The sequence below is a fragment of the Canis lupus genome, chromosome 36 (genome assembly GCF_011100685.1).
Source record: "Canis lupus familiaris isolate Mischka breed German Shepherd chromosome 36, alternate assembly UU_Cfam_GSD_1.0, whole genome shotgun sequence".
NCBI lineage: Eukaryota > Metazoa > Chordata > Mammalia > Carnivora > Canidae > Canis > Canis lupus.
The window spans coordinates 16,635,485-16,659,845 of NC_049257.1; the positions used below are offsets into that span (position 1 = coordinate 16,635,485).

Sequence of the window (24,361 nt, forward strand, 5' to 3'; positions counted from 1 at the left end):
GATGCAAGGGTATAGCAAAAAGTGGGCGTATAGTCAGATTTATAACTAGAGTGGGGTTTTAGGCTGGCATAACAAAGATTGGAACAAAGGAGTTGAGGATGTTTATGAGGGAGTGATTTTCTACATGGAGAGGGAAGAAATTGAGGATACAAAGGAGGGGAGGACAGCAAAAATTGTGTTCTAATCAATACATTGTAAGCCCTGGTGGAGGTTGAAGAATTATTAGAATTAGGGTATCACAGAGAGTGAGCTGGGAAGAGGTAGTGGTAAGATTGATTGTACAGTGTTTGACATGGAAATTTAAAGGGTATAATTATTGATAATGATTGGTAAGAGGTAGGGCATGTCATGGGAATAAGTTACAGTGAAAGATTCTTGGAGAAGGAATCAAGAAACTGAGAGACTGAGTTAGTAATTTTCATGAGTTTTTAAATCTCCAAGATTTAAGTCAGTAATGTTCGAAAGAGGGACAGTAAGCCAAAAACTATGTTCCTCAAAGAATGAGGGAAAGATTGGGCATTAGCATCAAAGCTGATTGTTCTTAACATATGAAGAGAAGGACCTTCATCTGAAACCAGCAGTAAGGAGTTAGAACAGTTCGTCCCAGCAGTTACAAAGAAAAAGCAGCCACTACTTGAGAGGGCTGTAATAGAAGCAGTGTCTTGGGGGAGAGCCAGATTGTCCACAAACTATTAGGGTGAGAAGATATAGAAGATTCAAGGAAGAAGTTTGGGATATGGAGAATTTTGGTGATAATTGATTCATGAGTTTTATAGTAATCACAGGTAGTTGGATTGGGGTGGGAATTGGCATTAGATTAGTAGTTTTATGCTACTCTACGGGGATGAGAATCCAGGTAAAAAGGGGTAATCTAGGAATTGGACTAAAATTTGCTGGAATAAAGAATATGATGGAATTAATTATGATGGTTTCTAAGGTATATTGTAATGTTAAGACTAATGTTGCAGGCTGGTGGAGCTGATGGGAATGTTGTTAGGGACATACTGGGCCCTGCCTTCACCGCTGCATTTTAAAATAATATAATTACACTTATTTTGCAGTTTAACATTGGTAAGGAAAGTATATATTGGTCAAAACACTAAGATTTCAGTTGTTTAAAGGACACAAGAGTAAGGGGCGCCTGGGTGGCGCAGTTGGTTGAGCGTCTGACTCTGGCTCAGGTTGTGATCTCATGGTCCTAGGATTCAGCCCTACGAGGGGGGTTCCATACTCAGTGCAGAGTCCACTTGGGATTCTTTCTCCCTCTCCTTCTGCTCCTCCTACCCATGCACATATGCTCTCTCTAAAATAAACCGATAAATCTTTAAAAGAACACAGGAGTATGAATAAACTTATAGTCCAGAGCACAATTAGATATTATGGGAAATATGTAGCAGCATCTCTGAAGCTGCTTGAGAACTGGAATCCATTTATATCTGCATTATGAGCACCTGTCGATGGACTGTTCCTATGTTAAATGCTTAAGCATTATTAAACTTTAAAACTAATTAAATTAATGTGCCTTAGTGATTTATTAATTATTGGGCTTTGGGCTATTAAGACATGGAGAATGTATCTTTTTTTTTCTTCAAGTCTTTATTTAAATTCCAGTTAGTTAACATACAGTGTAGACTGTATCTTTTATGCATTTTGTCCTTCCTGAAATTACTGAAGTGATCCTGATAACTAGGAAATATAGAAACTATAAATAGGAGTGGAAACAGTAGGATTTATAGTCAAATAGAAGATTGATCTGTGTTGGTAATAAGGTGCCATTTAATATTCTAGGCTCTGATCTTCCATTTTTCTCCAAAAATTTGAGTGACAGATTTTCCTGAAAAGAAAAAATTTAGTGCTTATTTTAAATTATTATAGTTTTTTATATTGTATATTCCTCTGTTGGAATGCTAAATATTTTGCAGGAATTTTGGGAGTATAAGAATATAAGAAATAAAAATTACACATTATTTCATCACTCAGAATAACTACAGTACTTATGTACTATAATTTGGGATATTTCCTTCTTTAGTTTTTTAAAAATTATATATTAATTTATGTTATAGCTTTCATAAAATTGAGGTAACAGTGTCTTGTTCTGTTTACTTAAATGTATTGTCAACACTTTTCTGTCACCAGGTATTTCTCAATAGTATTATGTTTAATGTTTATATTAAAATTTCATTTATGTAATTTATTTACTCATTCTACTATCGGTTGATTTTGGGGTTGCTCCCTTGCTCTCTTGCTTTACTGATATAACTGCATTGTAAAGACTTAAAAATATTCATATTTGTGATATCCAGGAGAGTTCACACTTTGTACATGTTCTCATGTATATATGTCAGATTGATTCAGCCATAAGCCCACCAGCCAACTTAGTCTTTTGCATTTTTCATCTAGAAAATGGAGGTAATAATAATACCTAACTTTCTAAAACACTTGTGGGGATTTAGTACAATGTTTATAAAATCCTTAGCAAATTGCCTGATACACTGTAAATGTTCAAGTGACAACTAATAGTATGGTTAATAACATTGTGTGTGACTGCTTCTTATGAATATGTCCTGTGTTGCATACCACATTGTTCATACAAAAACTTGTTCAGGAACGTTCATAGGAGCATTATTCATAAAAACCCCAAAATGGAAACATCCCAAATGTCTATTAACTGATGACTGGATAAACAAAATATGGTATATCCATATAGCAGAGTATTATTCAGCCACAAAAAGGAATGAACTGGTGGTACATACTATAACATGGATGAACCTCTAGAACATATGAAGTGAAAAAAGCCAGACATGGTGCACCTGGATGGCTTGGTTAAGTGGTTAGTTGGTTAAGTGTCTCTTTTTTTTCTTTTTTTTTTTTTTTTTAAGATTTTATTTATTTATTCATGAGAGACCCAGAGAGGCAGAGACATAGGCAGAGGGAGAAGCAGACTTCCTACAGGGAGCCTGATGCAGGGCTGTATCCCAGGATCACAGGATCACAACCTGAGCCAAAGGCACACACTCAACCACTGAGCCATCGAGGTGCCCCTAAGTGTCTGACTCTTGATCTAAGCTCAGGTCTTGAGCTCCGGGTCCTGAGTTCAAGCCCCATGGCTCTATGCTGGCTGTATGCTGGGTGTGGAACTACTTAAAAGAAAAGAAAAGAAAAGAAAAGAAAAGAAAAGAAAAGAAAAGAAAAGAAAGAAAGAGAAAAAAGGGGAGAGGGAAGGAGGGAGGAAAAGAAAGGGAGCCAGACATAAAAGGCACATATTGTATGATTCCACTTATGCAAAATGTCTGGAATAGACAAATACAGAGACCTAGTGTCATTTCTTTTATAGTTATTACTACACTTGTGTAAGTATTGAGGCTTTTTTGTTCCTGTTTTTTTTTTTTTTTTTAAGTAAGCTCTATACCTAATATGGGGCTTGAACTCATGACCCCCAGATTAAAAGTCATGTGCTCTCCCCACTGATCCAGCCAGGCACCCCTGAGGGTTTTTTCTTTAAATAAGAATAGAAAATTCATCTTTGTTTCTTTTCTCTTAGAAAGACTAACCTCCTAGCACTAATTGTTCATTCCTTTTGTTTATGCTTAGGACTTTTTACCTTAAAGACCTTTTTTGAGGAGATAACTTTTAGTCTAATCTCTATAAAGTATAACCTTAGATATCTTCTCAGTGTGTAATCCCAGGAATTTGGAAACAACTTTTTTGGAATCTTGGTGTGGCTGAATGTAGTACAGTGAGCAGTTTTCATGTAATGTAATGACTAAAAACTTCATTTATTCAATATTAAAAGAATCCTTTGTAAAGTGCATAGCATTGACTTTAAAGAGTTTCTCTTGGATTCTTTCACCCAAATCTAATCAGATCCAAAGAATAAATATTTAACTATATATTTGCCTTAAGCTATTTGATTTTTACTTCAACTAAAAGACTCAAAGCTTTGCTTTCTCTTTCTTTTAGTTTGTATTACCTGTGAACTAAATTTCATGCTGAAATAGTAAAATAGTTTAGATGACAGGTCTATTGGAAAAAGGCCAATCCAAATTATAGAAATAGTTATCATACCTATATTTTTGATATTTGTTACATTTCTTTTTCTGTGTCTCATCACTACCAAAAGTGCTGTATATTATATTAGAAGCAGTAGTTCGAAATTAATTTTTAATAATTTCTAGAGACTTCAAAACATTTTTATTTTATTTTTTTTTAATTTTTTATTTTATTTTATTTATGATAGTCACAGAGAGAGAGAGAGAGAGAGGCAGAGACACAGGCAGAGGGAGAAGCAGGCTCCATGCACCGGGAGCCCGACGTGGGATTCGATCCCGGGTCTCCAGGATCGCGCCCTGGGCCAAAGGCAGGCGCTAAACCGCTGCGCCACCCAGGGATCCCTTTTTTTTTTTTTTTTTAATTTTTTATTTTATTTTATTTATGATAGTCACAGAGAGAGAGAGAGAGAGAGGCAGAGACACAGGCAGAGGGAGAGACTTCAAAACATTTTTAAAATTAGAGATGCAGTAGTGGAAATTTTTTTGGATTAAAAGTCTAGACATACTGAATTTTTTAAATTCTGTAATATTACAGACATGCAAAAAATATAGAGCAAACTAATGAATATCATGATCCCATCACTTAGTTTTTTCACGTCTTAACATTTTGCTTTATTTGCCCAGGGCTTTTTTAAATTTAAGTTTTCATTATGAAAATTTGCAAATACAAAAGAAAAGTGGAGAGAATAGAACAATACTTACCTATATATCAAATACCTAAATTCAACAATTAACATTTTATCATATTTGCTTTAATATGTACTTTTACTGAATTACTTGAAAGTAGATTTCTTTTTTTAAGATTTATTTATTTTAGAGAGAGAAAGAGCATGCATACACACACTCTGGGAGGAGGGCGAAAGAGAGAGAAAGTCCCAAGCAGACTGTGTGCTGTGCTCGGAGCCCATCTCAGGGTTTGATTTTATGACCCTGAGATCACAACCCAAGCTGAAACCAAGAGTTGGAGATGCTTAACCTGCATCACCCAGACACCCCAAAGTAGATTTCTGAACATCATAACAGTCCTAATATATGAATATTCACATATATAAACATAATTTCATTTTCACATCTATGAAAATTAATGGTAATTCTTTGCTATCTTGTAATTTTCTGGTTTCCCTTGATTGTCCTTTAAAGTCTTCAGTTAAAAAAAAAATAACATTTTCAGTAGTTTTTTGGGGGATCCCTGGGTGGCTCAGTGGTTTAGCACCTGCCTTCAGCCCAGGCTGTGATCCTGGAGTCCCAGGATCGAGTCCTGAGTCCTGTGTTGGGCTCCCTGCATGGAGCCTGCTTCTCCCTCTGCCTGTGTCTCTGCCTCTCTCTCTCTCTCATAAATAAATAAATAAAATCTTTAAAAAAAAGTCTTCAGTAGTATTTATTTATTTATTTATATTTATGATTTTATTTATTAATTCATGAGAGACTGAGAGAGGCGGAGACACAGGCAGAGGGAGCCTGATGTAGGACTCGATCCCAGGACTCCAGGATCACTCCGTGAGCCAAAGGCAGATGCTAAACTGCTGAGCCACCCAGGGATCCCCCCCAAAAGTTATTTAAACCAGAAGTTAATCAGGGATCATGCATCATGTTTGGCTGTGATATTTCTTTAATCTCTTTTAATCCAGAATAATCCTTCCCCCAAATGTGGAACTTTCCCCCCCATATCATTGATGTTATTGGAAGAGTAAAGTTTTTGTGTAGAATTAATAGACAAATCTAGATTTGTCTGTTTTCTTTTGGTAATATTTAACTTGTTACCCTGTTCTCTATACTTCTTGTAAACTGAAAGATTTAAAGCTGGATTAAATCTAGGATAAACATTTTTGGTAAGAAAATGTTTCATAGATGATGCTGTTTGTATATGTTATATTGCATTGAACCAAGAGATGTACAATGTTGCTCTATCCTATAATGAGTGATTTTAAGTTAGACTACTTGGAAAGGTGCTAACTGCCAGATTTTTACAGTGAAAGATATCTTCTGTAAATCATTAATGTCCTGGATGATATTTTGGCACTCTGTGAATGACCTATTCTAGGAGGACAGTGTTAGAAATTTTTCATCTACAACTTATCTTTTCACTCTTCAATTTAAGGATTTTTGGGGGAGGAGAGTAAGGTTTTTTTCTGCGTAAGATAAATTATATTGGGAAAATGTCCAATAATGTCAGGACTCGCAATAAATGCAAATAAAAGAACAGGGTACTCATTTCCATCTTAAATTGGTAGAAATTAAAGTTGAGAGTACAGAATATTCTCAAGAATATGGGGAGCAAAGGAGTTTAAGTAGCTGCTAGTGGGTATATAAACTGTTAAAATATTTTTAGAGGGCACTTAAGCAGTGATTTTAAAAATAATTCAGTACTTTTACTCAGCGTTTCTACTTCCAGGAATTTATCCTGTATATACTTGTAAGAGCATTACTTTTAATAGCAAAACCAACCCACCCCAAAACCTGGGAACAGCATGAATATCATCTTGCACTGATAAAGAATGATTTAATGATAAAGGGCTCCTCAAAACTCAGATTACTCTTGTTCTCAGAATGTTTTCTATGGTGTTCTTTTTTTTTTTTTTTTTTGATGTTGTAGCTTTTCTTATTTCAGAGTGTCTTTGTTTTTGTTTTCTTTTTGCATTGCATCTAAACATATAGAAGAAAAAAACTAAATCATATGCCTTTGTCATTTTCTAATTCTTAGAATCAGGTGGGTTTTGATGCTGAAGCACTCCAAGTGATATTCTACTTTTCATTGTTCATTTGTCTCATAGAATCCAGTGTAAATCAGATAATGGAAAAGTACATTTTAAGTAAAAAAAATGTTGGCTGTATCCTAGTTATAGTGAAATTCTTGAAATGGAAATACCTGTCACCTTTAATATCTTTAATTTAGTATCTTTAATATGTCTATAATTTTTATTCTTTTAAACAGTTCGTTTTCCTGAAGATCTGGAGAATGACATTAGAACTTTCTTTCCTGAATATACCCATCAACTCTTTGGGGATGAGTAAGTAACTTTGCCAAATTAATGTCGCCAAAAAAAAAAAAAAAAAAATGCAATTTTTTCTTTTAGGATCTAGAAATCAGACCATTTTCTTTGCTGTTTTTTTGTGTAATTTATTTTTAAATATATATTAGAATGGCATTTGTGACATTGAGACACCAATTTACTGTATAATACCTATCACAGAGTGCTATAGATGCATTATCTCATTTAATTTTCACAGCTGTTTTTGCGATAGTATTATTGTTTATTACGTTGCATATTGATGGAATTGAATGGTTGCTTTTAAGGACATGTGAATGACCAAGGTTGAGGTTCAGGCAATCTGACTATGAAGCTCATAGACATAACTATTACTTTTTTCTTCTTGCTGCTTTGCTATACTGCTCTTAGTACAGGATATCCTCTCTGGAAGCTAGAAAGCTTAAGTTTTTCTATGACAAATAAGTAATTAAGAGAAATTTATTTTTAAAAGCAATGTTAAAGATACATCTTGGGATATTCAGCATGATTCCTTAATTTTTTATAGCTTCATTACATTATTAGAATAATTGGTTACATTTTTTTAAAACTTGATTTTATATATATATTTTTTATTTATTTATGATAGTCACAGAGAGAGAGAGAGAGAGAGAGAGAGAGGCAGAGACACAGGCAGAGGGAGAAGCAGGCTCCATGCACCGGGAGCCCGATGTGGGATTCGATCCCGGGTCTCCAGGATCGCGCCCTGGGCCAAAGGCAGGCGCCAAACCGCTGCGCCACCCAGGGATCCCCTAAAACTTGATTTTGAAAAAAACTTCATATTTGCAGAAAGTTACAAGAATAGTACTCTGTGATGGGCACTTGATATAATGAGCACTGGCTGTTATATGCAGCTGATGAATCACTAAACTGTACCTCTGAAACTAATAATACACTATATGTTAATTGATTTAAAGGAAAAAAAAAAGAATAGTACTCTGTATATCCTTTATTTAGATTAACTAGTTGTTGACATTTAGTTCTATTTGCTTTAATCATTCTCTCCTATATAAATATATTGGTATGTTGTTGTTGAACCATTTGAAAGTAGTTTGCAGATATATCTTGATCTCTTACTTCTAAATTCTTTAGTATGTATTTCCTAAAAACAAGGACAGTAACCATAGAATTATCAAAATTCAGGAAATTTAACATTGCTATGGCACTCTTTTCTAAGATATAGTCCACATTTCAATTTTTGCCAATTGGTTACCAGTAATTTCTTTTATAACAATAATCCTCCTTCTGGATCCGATCTAGAGTCACAGTTTGCATTTAGTTGTCATATCTCTTTGGTGTCTTTTATTTTTTTTAATTTTTATTTTATTTTTAAAGATTTATTTATTCACAAGAGACCGAGAGAGGCAGAGACAGAGGCAGAGGGAGGAGAAGCAGGCTCCGTGCAGGGACTCAATCCCGGAACTCCAGAACCTTGCCCAGAGCGGAAGGCAGATGCTCAACCACTGAACCACCCAGGCGTCCCCTTTTTGGTCTCTTTTAATTGTTTGAAACAGTTCCTCAGCCTTTCTTTGTTTTCATGACATGGGCATTTCTGTAGGATTTGGCTGGTTTTAAAAACCTTCATTTTGGATTAGTTTGTTTCTTCATGATTAAATGCAGAAAACAGGGATGCCTAGATGACTCAAGTGGTTTAGTGCCTGCCTTTAGCCCAGGGCGTGATCCTGGAGTTCCGGGATGGAGTCCCATATCGGGCTCTCTGCATGGAGCCTGCTTCTCCCTCTGCCTATGTCTCTGCCCCTCTCTCTCTCTCTCTCTGTGTCTCTCATGAATAAATAAAATCTTTAACAAAAATTAAAAAATAAAATCAGAAAACATACTTTTTTTTTTTTTTTTGGTAGTACCACAACAAAAGTTGTATGTGTTTTTCTTTGTCATAATCAGAAAGTCCATGATGTCAGTTTGTTCCATTGTTAACTTGGGTCACTTAGTTTAGAAGTGTCTGTCAGCATTCTCCACTGTAAGGTTTTTTCCTTTATTATGTAATTATGTAGTAATGGGGAGATACTTTGAGACTGCAAAGATCCTGTTTCCCATCAGACTTTGAGCCAGTAGTTTTAAATCCATTGGTGATTTTTTTTTTTAAATGCTCTTTTTTATTAAGGGGTGTGAATATGAAACATGATCACCTGTAAAAATAAATAAATAAAGATGGCTTTGTTCTTTGACAATATCAGAATAAGGAACTTTGGCTTTTTATTCCTTGTAAGACTTTCTGTAGTTGACTTTTTTCTTGCTTTGTCATTCCCTTCAGATTTGTATTACCTCAGATCCTCAGAGATAAAACAAGGACAGAGAGTCCTCATTTAGAAAACATTTCCTAATTTTACATTTTAAAAGTTAATATTTAAAAAGAAAAACCTTAACACCCCCAACTCCTCACCCCCTTCTGAATAATCTAGTTTAATATAAGCCTATAAATAAGTTTTTTTTCCTCAAAAAACTTAAGTACTTTACAAGAATTACTGTTTAAAAAATTCACCTAGGGAAATTAAATTTCCAGTCATTTTACCCCTACAATAGATGGTATTCAAGTATTTGAGTCTCAGTGGCGTTTCTTTAGCATCACCCTTTAGTTGTTCCATTAGCATGCTGGCTTAGAGTCTCCTTAATCACTCTTTTCCTTGATAATGTCTATACTCTGGCTTCAGCTCCCATGTTTTGTGCGTCCCTTTTACATTCTGAACACCAATTTCTTTTAAGATTTCCTTCAGGTACCCCACAGGCTGCTTTGTGATGTCCACCAAGTCCTTAAGATTATAATACTGATGTTTCTCAAATGCCGAAAATAGCATGTCTAAAACGTGTTGTTTATCAGCTCGAGCTCGTTTTCCATCTTCTTTCTTTTTCCTTTCATATTCAATATTGTATTGATGATTAGCAACAGGTTTATAATTGGTTGTCACAACTTTGTCCAGTTGTTGTGATAGCCTTACGGGTTTGGAAGATTCTTCTATTTGCAATCTCTTTAATCGCATGTACTTTTCACTGGTAGCAGGTCGGCATTCAGCTCTTTGTACCACAATTCCTTCCAATGAAAGTTTATCTGATGAGCTCTCAGTAAAGACTGTTAATGTCTGTCCTCCAACACTTTGTAAGACAAACGGATGTTCTCTAGGAGTGCTGACCGAAGCTAGTTTTCCACCAATATCGTGAATATTTGCAAGATCTTCATTCAAAGTAAACGACACCTCAGTCCTTCCTTGATTCTTGGCAATCCGCAGTTTCCCAACTTCACCTCTTCCAGGGTCTTTAGCCCATTGTTGTGACAAATATTTAGGAACCTTCACCAGCCACACTCCGGTGTTCTGCTTCGTGCTGGTCAGATCGAGCTCCCCTCGCTTGGCCATGGGTCGACTACTGCCGGGGAAGGCCGAGTGGCCGGAGCAGCGGCCCCTGGGGCTGGACCGCTCGAGGGAGTGCGGAGCAGGAGGTGCCGCGGCCGGAGGCGCCCGCCCGCCCAGCCGCCCGCCCAGCCGAAGGGAATCTCCGGAAAGAGAGACGCCCCATTGGTGATTCTTGATTGCATCAATATTTTACTGTGATTATAAAATGATTTTCTAACTCTGTCAGAAACACCTACATTTATTAGTTGGGATTCTATAAGGACGAGCTTCTCTTTTCCCCTTATGTATTTCTTTGTTTATATCAGAATGGACTAAAAGATTCTTTTGTTAATCCAGTGGGTCATAATCTGTTATTAATTATGCTGCCCAGATTATCCCATTTCAAACTAGTTTTTGAATCCTTTTGATATATCATCATTTTGTGGATACTTTACTTTCAGATACAATAATATGTTCAAGATTCATCTTACACTTTTTCTACTAGTTCTGCAGTCAGCCATTTTCCCAAGGAATCCTGCTTTGTTGTAGTAGGAAAAGATATTTTGACATAGTTGACATTTAATATATTGCCCTTTGTGGCTATTTTACCTACATGTTATTTCAGCATTGTTCACGTATTTATTTAATGTGTTTTGAAATTTTTTTTTTAAAGATTTATTTATTAGAGAAAGTGAGAGCATGGGAGGGGAACTGGGGGGCAGGCAGAGGGAGAAGCAGGCTCTGCTGAGCAGGGAGCCTGACATGGGACTCGATCCCAGGACCCCGGGATCATGACCCGAGCGGAAGGCAGACACTTAACTCACTGAGCCACCAGGTGCCCCTAACGTGTTCTGAAATTGACAGATGTCTCTTCATGGAACAAATTTCCTCAGAATTTTTCAGTATTAATGTACCAGATCGGGCATTTTATGTACTTTTAAATATTAATAATTATATTTTATTATATATTGATTCATAGCAAAATTGAGCCTTTCTTATTTGTTTTTTTAAAGATTTTATTTATTCATGAGAGACAGAGAGAGAGGCAGAGACATAGGCAGAAGGAGAAGGAGACTCCCTGCGGTGACCCTGATACAGAATTTGATCCCAGAACCCTGGGATCGTGCCCTGAGCCGAAGGCAGATGCTCAACCACTGAGCCACCCAGGCATCCTGAGCCTTTTGTATTTCAAATGGGTTTTATTTTATTGTAAAGATAAGAATGTTTTCTTTTGGGATTTCTATCTTTAAGGAACTATTTTATTCCCTTCCTCACTGCTATTTAAAATCTTTCTTTGGTGCATACAATCTAGTCTTACAGATAATGCTTCTTAATGGTATTTTGTACATTTATTCTATTTTGCATGTTATTAAAAATGCTTGCATATGCCTCTTCTAAGGTAGACAAGTGACAGTTGACAGTCACATAATCGTGATAATCCCTGTATCTTATGACTCAAATATGATTGGTCTTGATCCTCTTATCATTGCTACTCCTGTTTATGCACATAACTTTCAGAGTCCTGGAATAGAATGCTCATGCTTTATTTTGGAAGACTAAACAGAAATCTGAAAATGACACTGCTTCTTTCAGGCACTCTTCTTCAGAATTCACTTAAAAAAATAAACTTTATTGAGATGTAATTTACAATTCATCTATATAAAGTATACAATTCAATGATTTTTTAGTATGTTGTGTTCTATAGTCATCACAATAAATTGTAGAATATTTTGTCATTCCTACCAAAATTCCCATAACCAGTTAGCAGTCATTGTCTTTTTCTTCCCTTACTCTCCCCAGCCCTAGCAATCACTAATTTGTTTTCTGTCTCTCTAATTTTACCTATTCTGGATATTTTAGATTCACATTTTGGAAGACTCTTTTTAAGCCAGAGAAGAGAATATCAAGGCATAGGTGGATTGCAGGGAGCAGGGCTGGAAAAATAACAGCAGCTCCAGATCTGCTTTCTGAGTTCATAGGGTGGTGTAATTAGACATATGCTTTCACCACTTTCAGCACCTCTGGATGTTGATTGATGGAAGCAAGTAGTAAACTGAGGAAAGAGGGGGCCAAAGCTACATCTTAGCTGCTTGCCTAGTGAGGTATCAATTTAATACCACTTGTGTCTGATTTGAAATGCCTTCTGGTACTAGTAATAGCAGCAGCACCAGCAGGATCAGTGATATATTACATTTATTATATACTTGTATAATGTGTTGGTCAACGTTATAAGTAGTTTACACTTGCTCATTTAACCTGAACAACATCCCTGAAGTAGATGCAATTATTCTCGTTTATTTTTATTTTATTTTATTTTATTTTATTTTATTTTATTTTATTTATTTATTTTTTAAAGATTTTATTTTTATGTAATCTCTCCATCAAGGTGAGGCTCAAACTCACAACCCTGAGATTAAGAGTTGTATGCTCTACCAACTAAGCCAGCCTAGTGTCCCTCTCTTAGTTTTAAATGAGGAAAACTGAGGCACCGTTTCATTATAAATATTTGTTTCTTTTTAAAATAGGTATGGTTTAAAATCTTGAAACTACCAGTAAAGTTAAACTTGTTTATATGTAGAGCCAATACTTTGTAATGACTTTGCAGAGAGTCTTTCTGGGGTCTCAGATTAATATTTTTTTCCTTTTCAGTGAAACTGCTTTTGGTTACAAGGGTCTGAAGATCCTGTTATACTATATTGCCGGTAGCTTGTCAACAATGTTCCGTGTTGAATATGCATCTAAAGTTGATGAGAATTTTGACTGTGTAGAGGTAAGAACAAAAATATATTTATCTTTAACTCTGTTTTCCATAGGAGTATAAAACTGGTTTTAAAATTTAAAGGCGCTGAGTGAAGTAAGTCAGTCGGAGAAGGACAAACATTATATGTTCTCATTCATTTGGGGAATATAAATAATAGTGAAAGGGAATATAAGGGAAGGGAGAAGAAATGTGTGGGAAATATCAGAAAGGGAGACAGAACGGAAAGACTGCTAACTCTGGGAAACGAACTAGGGGTGGTAGAAGGGGAGGAGGGCGGGGGGTGGGAGTGAATGGGTGACGGGCACTGGGTGTTATTCTGTATGTTAGTAAATTGAACACCAATAAAAAATAAATTAAAAAAAAATTTAAAGGCTTGAGAGAGGAGAGTATCTGTTATAAAGCTTTAAAGCTTATAGCTTTAAAACCACATATTTTCCTTTAGTTATGGAGGTGATTGTCTGCCTGTCACTACAGTTAACCTTTGATCATGATCCTTAGCCTGATTCTTGAGTGGACCTTCTCTGAAAAACCTTTACTTTTATGATCAGAGTGGTATTTTGTTTATCAACTTTTGAAACATGAAAATTACTTAATTTTCCAGAAGTTAAATAAGATAGAGGGCAATAGCTAAATTTCCTACTTTTTCTTCACATAGGATTTGCCTATTTAAATTTCTCTGGCTGCATTTCTGATCCCACACTTTCTTAAGAATATGGACAGTTAAGCTGATGACAAAACTATTTGAAACAAATGAACCAAAATAGGATGAAGGCAAGGAGAGGCATTAAAAGTATGCATCTGGGACAGGCCGAATATGGCCCCTCAAGAAGCCAAGGCAAAGTGATGTGACCACAAGCCAAGGAATGTTGGTAGCCACCAGAATTAGAAGAAGCAAGGAATAGATTCTCCTCTGGAGAGAGTGTGACCCTGTCAACACTGATTTTAGCTCAGTGTTACTGATTTTAGACTTTGCCTCTAGGCTGTGAGAGAATTAGTTTCTGTGGGTTTAAGCTTGCAAGTTTGTGGTAGTTTGTTACAGCAGCCATAGAAACTAATACAGATTTTCATACCAGGGGGTGGGGTACTACTGTCACAAATGAAACTTTAGAAATGTCTTTGGAAATGAGTGATGGGTAGAAACTAGAAGAATTTTGAGGTACATGATAGAAAAAGCATAGACTTCCTTGAATAAACTGTTGGTAGAAATATGGACTTTTTTTTTAACATTTTATTTATTTATTCATGAGAGACACAGAGAGAGGCAGAGACATAGCCAGAGGGAGAAGCAGGCTCGAGGGGAGCCTGATGTGTAACCTGATCCCCGAACCCTGGGATCACACCCTGAGCCAAAGGCAGACACTCAACCACTGAGCCACCCAGGTGTCCCTGAAATACAGACTTTAAAGGCACTGCTGGTGAGGGCTCAGAATAAAGTTAGGAGCATGGGAGAAAAAGCCTGTATCATCTTAGAGAATAATGTATTATTATAAATAGTATGTTGGTAGAAATAGTTTTGAAGATCACCTCTGTTGAGTCAGAGGGAAATGAATATATTATTAGAAAATGAAGGAAAGGAAATATTTGTTATTTAGTGCCAGAAAGCATAGCTGAATTGTGTCCTACATTTATATAGAAAGAAGAACTTGTAAGCCATAAACTTGGATATTTAGTTGAGGAGATTTCCAAACAATATATTGAAGTTGTGGCTTGGTTTCTTGTGGCTTATAGTAAATGTGAGAGGAAAGGGAGAAATTGTGGGAAGAATTGTAAAGCAAAGAAGACTCAGGACTTGATGATTTGGAAGATTCTCAGTCTATGCAACTTCAGAAGACATGAAATTAGGAGATTCATGGTCAGGAAAGTATGCTTTGGAGAGAAAGCCAGGAGTATAGCTAGATAATCTTTTGCTCTTGCTGAAGAGATTACATACATGACTCATGGATCTCTTCCATAATCTCAGCAAAAACTAGGAGTAGAGTTTGAATAGAGATCATATCCTTTGTAGGACTATCTTATCTAATGGCATGAACCCTTATAGCAGACACAGGTGACCTAGAAGGGTTTTGAGAATGTTATATCAAGCAGAAGCGCTGCCAGTTTGGACTGACAGATTGAGGAAAGGCTAATGAACTTCCAAAATTCTAGGGTCCCCTGGGAGGCTCAGCAGTTGAACGTCTGCCTTCGGCCCAGGGTGTGATCCTGAAGTCTCGGGATTGAGTCCCACTTCTGGCTCCCTGCATGGAGCCTGCTTCTCTATCTCTCTCTGCCTATGTCTCTGGTGCTCTCTCTTTGTGTCTCTCATGAATGAATGAATGAATGAGTAAATAAATAAATCTTTTTAATAAATTCTATAAGTAGGAAACAGGCTGATAGCACTACTCAGCTGCAAACATGTGCTTCCCTTCAAGAAAAAGGAATAATGGCCCAGAAGATAGAGCTGCAGGTCACAGTATTGCCAGGCCTTGAAACCTAATGAAATTTATGACGTTCTGGATTTTAAAAATGCTCAGTACCAGTGGCTCTTTTCTTTCTAGCATTTTCTCCCCTTTGGAATGGGAAACTCCGTAACTTACCCTATGCCTGTCCCACTACTGTATTTTAGAAGTGGTAACTTGTTTTCTAGTTTCACAGGTGGAAATGAATTTTGCCCCAGGATTTATCATAACCAGAGTCTGTTAACTTAGAAATAACTTAGAAAATGACATTTTGGACTTGAGTTGATAATGGAGTGGTTGAAACTTTTGGGGTTGTTGGGATGGGATGAATGTATTTTGCATATTTGAGAGGGACATGAATCCCTGAGGTACCTTAAGAAAATTATATGTTTTAGAGTTGTTTTATTTCTGGGCATTCCAGTTGAAAAGCATTGAAAAAAATTTTAAAGGTTTTATTTAACTTCTGGTTAGTTAATGTACAGTGTAATATTAGTTTCAGGTGTATACCACCAGTACTCATCAAAGCAAGTGTACTCCTTGGTCCCCATCACCTATTTTAACTCCTCCCCCTACCTACCTCCCTTCAAGGCATTGAAACTTTTCATCAAGAATTACATCAATTTAGGGCAGCCCGGGTGGCTTAGTGGTTTGGCACCACCTTCAGCCCAGGGTGTGATCCTGGAGACCTGGGATCGAGTCCCGCGTCGGGCTCCCTGCATGGAGCCTGCTTCTCCCTCTCCCTGTGTCTCTGCCTCAGACATGTACCTGTGGAGTTGCTCTGTCTCTGTGTCTCTCATGAATAAATAAAATATTTTTTAAAAAAAGAATTACATCAGTTTAAAAAAAGAAGAATTACATCAGTTTTGTTTTTTTTTTAATGAAATGTCATTTTTGTCACTGAATCACATTTATAAAATTAGAAATTGCATTCTTAGAGTAAAATATCTTGTTATTTGGACTTGAAAATCTAGGAAGTTTTATCAGATCTGTTATATTGATAATACTGTGCTATATAACTGGGCAAAGATCTTCTGTATTACTGCATATTGGATATCATAACTTCCTCGTGTACGAGTAGCAGTTCCTAACACATTAACAATTAAACCAACTTTTTTAAGACTTTAAACTGACTTTAAACTTCTGACAAATCTTTTGCCTACCTCATGGCCCATCTTTTTTTTACTAAAACCTCATGACTTGAGACTGGTTGATTTGAGTTATTTTATTGTTTAATTAAAAAAAAATTTGTCTCATGTAAAGGACTTGCCCAAATTCACACAATGTTAGACAAACTAGCATGTAAGAGAGACTTACTAAAGTGGAATTTTTCCCTAAGTATATGTTTCTTATTAGATTTTTAACTTCTTTTTTTTTTTTAATTTTTTTTTTTTATTTATTTATGATAGGCACACAGTGAGAGAGAGAGAGGCAGAGACACAGGCAGAGGGAGAAGCAGGCTCCATGCACTGGGAGCCCGATGTGGGATTCGATCCCGGGTCTCCAGGATCGCGCCCTGGGCCAAAGGCAGGCGCCAAACCGCTGCGCCACCCAGGGATCCCAGATTTTTAACTTCTTTTTTTTTTTTTTTTTTTTTAAGATTTTATTTATTTATTCATGATAGTCACACAGAGAGAGAGAGAGAGGCAGAGACATAGGCAGAGGGAGAAGCAGGCTCCATGCAGGGAGCCCGATGTGGGATTCGATCCCGGGTCTCCAGGATCGCGCCCTGGGCCAAAGGCAGGCGCCAAACCGCTGCGCCACCCAGGGATCCCCTTTTTTTTTTTTTTTTTTTAAGAGATTTTTAACTTCTTAAGCCCACCTAGATACTCTTACTAAAAATGCAGGTAGTAGTTTTCCTTATGTTGTACAGAATTCACTGTTTGAAGGTTTTGGTGTCTTTTTTTTTTTTTTCTTTTTTTTTTTTAATAGAAGTTCCAGCTGGTAGTGCTGAATTGATTTCTTCCAAAGGCACTATTGACTTAGTTATTGGTAAATCTTTCAAATACTATTTGCAGTGAAAATAGCTATGTATTTGCATTGACTTCTAATTGTTCCATTCTTGAAAACCAGATTTTTCCATTTAGAAGTACTGTGTTAGGAGTAAGGAATCAATCTTTTATAATGTCTTCTTGTAGGATTATTTGTTCCATGGTCGAAGATCATTTATTTAAATTACATGTTCAGGCAAAGACTTTTTTTTCTCCTTATAAAAAAAGAAAGGGTAGTGGATGTTGGGGGAATGAGTTTACCTTTTTTTTTTTTTTTTTAAGATTTTATTTATTCATGAGAGAGACAGAGACAGAGGGTACAGAGACACAGGCAGAGGGAGAAACAGGCTCCATGCAGGGAGCCTGATGTGGGACTCCATGCCAGGTCTCCAGGATCATGCCCTTGCGTCAAAGGCAGGCGCTAAACCGCTGAGCCACCCAGGGATCCCAGGTTTGCCTTTTCTATGTCAACTTGCATTGAGAATGTTCAGGGATGCCTGGGTGGCTGAGCAGTTGAGCATCTGCCTTCAGCTCAGGTCGTGATTCCAGGATTCAGGACCGAGTCCCATATTGGGCTCCTCGTGGGGAGCCTGCTTCTCCCTCCGCCTGTGTCTCTTGTCTCTCTTTCTGTGTCTCTCATGAATAATTTTTTTAAAAATAAAATTTAAATTTAAAAAAATGTTCATTCCACAGTCTGTGGTCTTGATGCCAGGGAAAGAGTGCAACAAAACAAAATCATTTGTCTCATGGAGCTTATATTCTAGCTAGGACAAACAGTCAATAAACAAATAGTAAATAGTGTTATGAAGAAACATTTTGTTGGTTCCTGAATGAAGAGGAGTCAATGTAATAATGTAATAACCTGAGGGAAGAGCCTAGTAACAAAAACCCTGAAATAAGAATACTCAGAAATACCACTGTTGTTAAATGATTGTGATAATGGAGAGAAGGATATGAGATGGTTGACGGGGTTGGCAAAACTATATTTTGTCGGATAAGAATAGCTGATAGCTTTTAGAGATTTTAAGTTGGTAAGGTTCATATGATATGACTCATGTTTTTTTTAATTTTTAATTTTTTAATTATTTATTTATTTTTTTATTTTTTAAAGATTTGATTTATTTATTCATAGAGACACACACAGAGAGAGAGGCAGAGATACAGGCAGAGGGAGAAGCAGGCTCCACGCAGAGAGCCTGACGTGAGACTCGATCCAGGGTCTCCAGGATCACGCCCTGGGCTGCAGGCGGCGCTAAACCTCTGCGCCACCGGGGCTGCCCTTTTTAAAAATTTTTTAAATTATTTTTTAAAGATTTTATTTATTCATGAGAGACACACACAGAGAAAGAGGCAGAGACAGAGAGGCAGAGGGAGAAGCAGGCTCCATGCAGAGAGCCCGACTTGGGACTCCATCCTGGGTCTCCAGGATCAGGCCCTGGGCTGAAGGCAGCGCTAAACCTCTGAGCCACCCAGGCTGCCAGACTTATGTTTTTAAAAGATTCTTTTGGTTGCTCTGGAGAGAACACACTGCAGGGAGACCAGAACATTGCAATGTTGTAGGTAGTTTGAAGGTGGAACCAGTAGGATTTACTTTTTAATTAAATACAGTGATACAGAAAAAAGAAAGAAGGAGGATCCTATTGCTTAAGCTTAATAGTACTATTAACTGAGATAGGGAAGATTAGAGAAGAAGGTCTAAATTGGGAAAAAAATCAAGATTTTTGATTTATATGTGTTATGTTTGGGACTATTACATATCATATTGGAGTTTTCACAGACTATACTATGTAGTATTATTTTTGTGTATTAAAAAATACACTCTTTTTTTAGGTGGTCAGAAACCACAGCACATCAGCTTAGAAGTTAATTTGCTTATTAGAATTTTGCCATTACATTAATCTTTCATCATCTGTTTTTCTTTTCCAAGCTGAGCTCTCCAGTTGCATGTAAAAGTTTTTAGACACAATTAAGATGTTGTAAAACATCTCCACTAGCTATCGTCTTTAAAGACAACATAATTACTCTGAATTTTACTACAATAAACTTGAGTTTTCAGACACTGATGGTTTGTTCATTGTATGGTTGTTTCTGACTTTTTTTTTTTTCTGACTTTGTTTTTATCAATGCCTCCTGACCTCTCTTTAATTGAAGTATAATTGACATGTGTTAGTTTCAGGTATACATTATAGTGATTCCATTTTTTGTTGTTTTTTTAGTGTTTTTATACATTATGAAATAATCATGGCAAGTCCTGTTACCATATGTCACCATACAAAGTTATTACAGTATTATTACCTACATTCCCTGTGCTGTGTGTGATATTCCCATGACTGTTTTATAACTGGAATTTTGTACTTCTTAATTCCTTTCACCTATTTTGCCCACCCCCTCAACTCCCACCCCCCATTGCCCTGTACAGTAACCAACAGTTACCTGTATCTGTGGATGTTTCTGTTTGGTTTTTTAGATTTCACATAGCATAATACCCTGTAGGTTCATCTGTGTTGTGGTAAATGGCAAGATTTCATTTTCTTTATGACTAATATTCCATTGTGTGTATGTATATATGGTATTTACATATATCACTCTTTATCCATTCATCTATGATGGACACTTTGGTTGCTTCCAGATCTTACCTATTCTAAATAATGCTGCAGTGAACACAGGCATGCTTATATCTCTTCAAATTGGTATTTTCATTTTCTTTCGATAAATATCCAGAAGTGGAATTGCTGGATTGTATGGTAGTTCTGTCTTTAAGTTTTTGAAGAACCTTCATACTATTTTCCATAGTGGCTGCACCAATTACATTGCCAGTGTATGAGGGTTCTCCACTTTTCTCCACTATTAGTATGATGTGATACCCCATTTATTTATTTTAGCTTTTGTTGCCCTTGCCTGAGGAGCAACTAGTCTGAGGAGACTAGTCTGAAAAAATATTGCTAAGACCAGTGTTAAAGAGCTTATTGCCAGTGTTTTCTTCTAGGAGTTTTATGGTTTCAAGTGTTACATTCAAGTCTTTAATCCATTTTAGATTATTTTTGTATACTGTGTATGAGAGTGGTCCGGTTTCATTTTGCATGTGGCTGTCCAGTTTTCCCAATGCTATTTATTGGAGAGACTGTCTTCCCTATTGTTGACTTCTTGCCTCCTTTGTTGTTGATTAATTGCCTATATATATAGGTTTATTGCTAGACTTTCTATTCTGTTGCATTGATCTCTGTATCTGTTTTTGTGCCATTACCATACTGTTTTGATTACTATAGCTTTGTAGTCTAGTGTGAAATCAGGGAGTGTGATACCTCCAGCTTTTTTGTTCTTTCCCAGGAAGCTTTGGCTATTCAGGATTCTTTGTGGTTCCATACAAATTTTAGGATCCTTAATTCTAGTTCTGTGAGAAATGCTGTTGGTATTTTGATGAAAGGTGCATTAAATCTGTAGATTGCTTTGAGTATTATGAACATTTTGATAATATTAATTCTTCTAACCCATGAGCACAGTATATCTTTCCATTTATTTGTGTTGTCTTCATTTTCTTTCACCTTACACTTTTCAGAGCCTCCTGCTTTCTCTTAAGGTAATTTCATTGCCTTTTATTGTAAGAGTGTATAACTAAGATTGTTCTGTCTTGCTAATTGCTAACATTTCTTGGAAAAGCTTTGGTAGAGGAAGTTGAAATACATGGGTACAGTTTGTATTATCTGTGAACTTCAATCATCTCTTTTATCCTTGTCTCCCACTAATATGGATTGAATTTGAGAGTAGATGAGAGCTATTTTTAAAATTTTCTGGATTCTTTAGCATTCTTATAGAAAAACCTTGGGTATTTAAAAATATTTAATCTTGAGGAAATGAAAAATAATCTTTGGTAGACTAATATTTCACTATACATTTTTTTATAATTGTGACTGGTTTTCGTGAGTAATGCTTTTTATAAAATATATGAAAAGCTTTAAAATTATATGTTGAGATTTCTGTCTTAGAATTTAATATATAAGTTTAGGTAGCAAAATACTAATGCGGTATAAATCATAGGATACTACCTTTGTTTTACCAGTAGTGAAAAAGTTCACACTGTTAATTCTCTAACAGTACTCAAATTTCCACAGCTTAAATATTGTCAGATAATGTAAGATTGAGCAAATTAAATAGGTATGGAAATTTCTTGGCTTGTTTTTGTAGCATATTTTAGGTAATCTTAGAATTCTAGTCAATGTTGGGATGCCTGGGTGGCTCAGTGGTTGAGCACCTGCCCTTGGCTCAGGGCTTGATCCCGCAGTCTGAAGATTGAGTCCCACATCAGGCTCCCTGCCCGGAGCCTGCTTCTCCCTCTGCCTATGTCTCTGCCTTTCTCTCTTGTATATTTCATGAATAAATAAATAAAATCTTTTAAAAAAAAAGTCAATGTTAATTAAGTCTGCCACTTTAGCCACGTAAAGGACCACCTACTTAATGTGCCTTTTTAAATCATTATTTCAAAAATAACTCACTATAGACAAATTTACACAAATGGTGCTATTTAGGAAAAGATACTAAAGATGTAATTTGGTTTTCAAATGTGTATAAATATAAATAAAGTGTAAACATATTTATATCATAGCAGTCTACCAGGTATTCTTAGGCACATTGCTTTCTGTAGTAAGGAGGAGAAGCAAAAATTGCTTTATGGGAATATCACATGTGTAACAAAGTATATAGAACATTAGAAGTTGAAATGACCATAGCAAGAGAGTATACAATCTAAAACATTTCTTCATGACTCCTCTAAGAACTAAATAGAACAGTTATGTTTTATACTTATTTTTAAAAAAGCTATTGCTAAATGTTTGGAAAACATTTTTATTAAGTAGATCAGGTAGCTTTCTGGATTCTTGATCTATTCAGCTTAATTTCTTATCTTTTTTTAACGCAGTGTTTTGTTTTGTTTTTTAATTAGGCTCCATGCCCAGCGTGGAGCCCAGTGCAGGTCTTGAACTCATGACACTGAGATCAAGACCTGAGCTGAGATCAAGAATCAAATGCTCAACCAACTGAACCACCCAGGCACCACTTTTTTTTTTAAGATTTATTTATTTATTTATTTATTTATTTAATTAATTAATTTATTTATGTGTTTAGAGAGAGAGAGAGAGAGAGAGAGAGGCAGAGACATAGGCAGAGGGAGAAGCAGGCTTCCCACGGGGAGCCCAGTGTGGGACTTGATCCCAGGACCCCAGGGATCATGACCTGAGCCAAAGACAGATGCTCAACCACTGAGCCACCCAGGTGTCCCTATTTTTCCATAATTTTAATTGAAGTTTAAAATAATATCCTGAAGGTAGGGAATTTTTCAGTGATCTTCAGAAATAGAATCTGAACTTAGCCACAAGCATTGGAACTAAAAGATTTCAGTTAATGTTTGGCTCAACATTGAATTTAATAAAGATGAGATGGGGGTGCCTGGCTGGCTCAGTCACTGGAGCATGTGACTTTTTTTTTTAGAGAGGTAGAGTATGTGCACACACTTGCAGGAGAGTCAGGGAAAGGGGCAGAGGAAGAGAGAAACTCAAGCAGACTCCATGCTGAGTAAGCCTGGAGCCTGTCCTGGGGCTTGATCCCATGACCCTGAGATGACAACCTGAGCTGAAACCAAGAATCAGAGGCTCAACCAACTTTGCCATCTAGGCACCCAGAGCATGCAACTCTTGATCTAGGGGTTGTGAATTCAAGCCCCATCTTGGGCTTAGAGCCTACTAAAATAAATAAATGAATAAAAAATTTAAAAATAAAAACTTTCTTTTTAAAATAATGTTTTTCTGTAGTGATGATTTATTATCTGGCCAGTAACCTTTTTTGTTTGTTTGTTTGTTTAAGATTTTATTTATTCATGAGACAGAGACAGAGAGAGAGAGGCAGAGACCCAGGCAGAGGGAGAAGCAGGCTCCATGCAGGGAGCCCGACGCGGGACTCAATCCCAGGTCTCCAGGATCAGGCCCTGGGCCGAAGGCGGCGTTAAACCGCTGGGCCACCCGGGCTGCCCTCTGGCCAGTAATCTTATATGAAAAATGAATATTTAACTGAACTAAATTAGAAGAGTAAAGATCTCTAAAACAAGTGGTTTAGGATTTTTTTTTAAACAATCTATTTAATAGAGAAATGCTTACATTTTTCCTTTAGTGAAGCAAGATTCTGAATTCTAGGTTTGAAGAGCCATTTGGTTTTATGTTCTATATTTTATGTAATATATCTGATACACATTTTCTCTAACCTATTATATATAACAGATTCCTTGTTTTTAAACTTAGCCTTTTATTCTCCTGTAAAAGTTCTTAATGTGTAAGCTTGCCCAGAGCAAAATATTTATTTGAAGATATTTATTACAATAAATAGGTATCCTCTGAAGGCTGAAAGTTAACTCTCTTTCAACTTTGTTGATCTCAGACCTTTGGGTTGTTCTGTCTTCCACTAGAATTGCTACTTGAAACTAGATTTTCTAAGAAATCTTTGAAGTACATTTGATGCAAGATATGTGAAGTTATTTAATCATAGTTTGCAACGCCTTGTTGAGAAGACAGGATATAGGAAAGTTTTTAAAAGTTAAAATCAAATACACTATAAGTGCTTTGAAGTGTTTTCTTTTAAACTGATAGATTATAAACCCCATTATTTAGAAGGAGCATTTCTTGACTTTTTTTAACTTGAACTAAAATTATACTACTTTATCCATCACTACTTTGGATTTTAATTGCCACACATTATAGACCCATTAAAGTCATTCC

The 24,361-nt window shown here is 36.3% G+C and overlaps 3 protein-coding genes across 4 annotated transcripts in view; 1 reads left to right on the forward strand and 2 right to left on the reverse strand.

Moving 5' to 3' along the window:
* SLC25A12 (solute carrier family 25 member 12) overlaps nucleotides 1-24,361 on the reverse strand; it is a 207,090-nt gene that overhangs the window by 139,199 nt on the left and 43,530 nt on the right. The gene's annotated exons all lie outside the window — the stretch shown is intronic.
* The window catches only part of HAT1 (histone acetyltransferase 1), a 69,174-nt gene that overhangs the window by 14,112 nt on the left and 30,701 nt on the right, over nucleotides 1-24,361 (forward strand). For both annotated transcript variants that reach the window (XM_038584845.1, XM_038584844.1), the window contains exons 3-4: nucleotides 6,982-7,057; nucleotides 13,069-13,189. In XM_038584845.1, the coding sequence (XP_038440773.1) occupies nucleotides 6,982-7,057; nucleotides 13,069-13,189 (197 nt within the window). The remainder of the gene's footprint in view (nucleotides 1-6,981; nucleotides 7,058-13,068; nucleotides 13,190-24,361) is intronic.
* LOC102152240 (general transcription factor IIF subunit 2-like) lies at nucleotides 9,664-10,479 on the reverse strand. The gene has a single exon (XM_038584846.1). It carries the CDS (start codon nucleotides 10,441-10,443, stop codon nucleotides 9,706-9,708), a length of 738 nt encoding a protein of 245 aa, XP_038440774.1. The 5' UTR covers nucleotides 10,444-10,479; the 3' UTR covers nucleotides 9,664-9,705.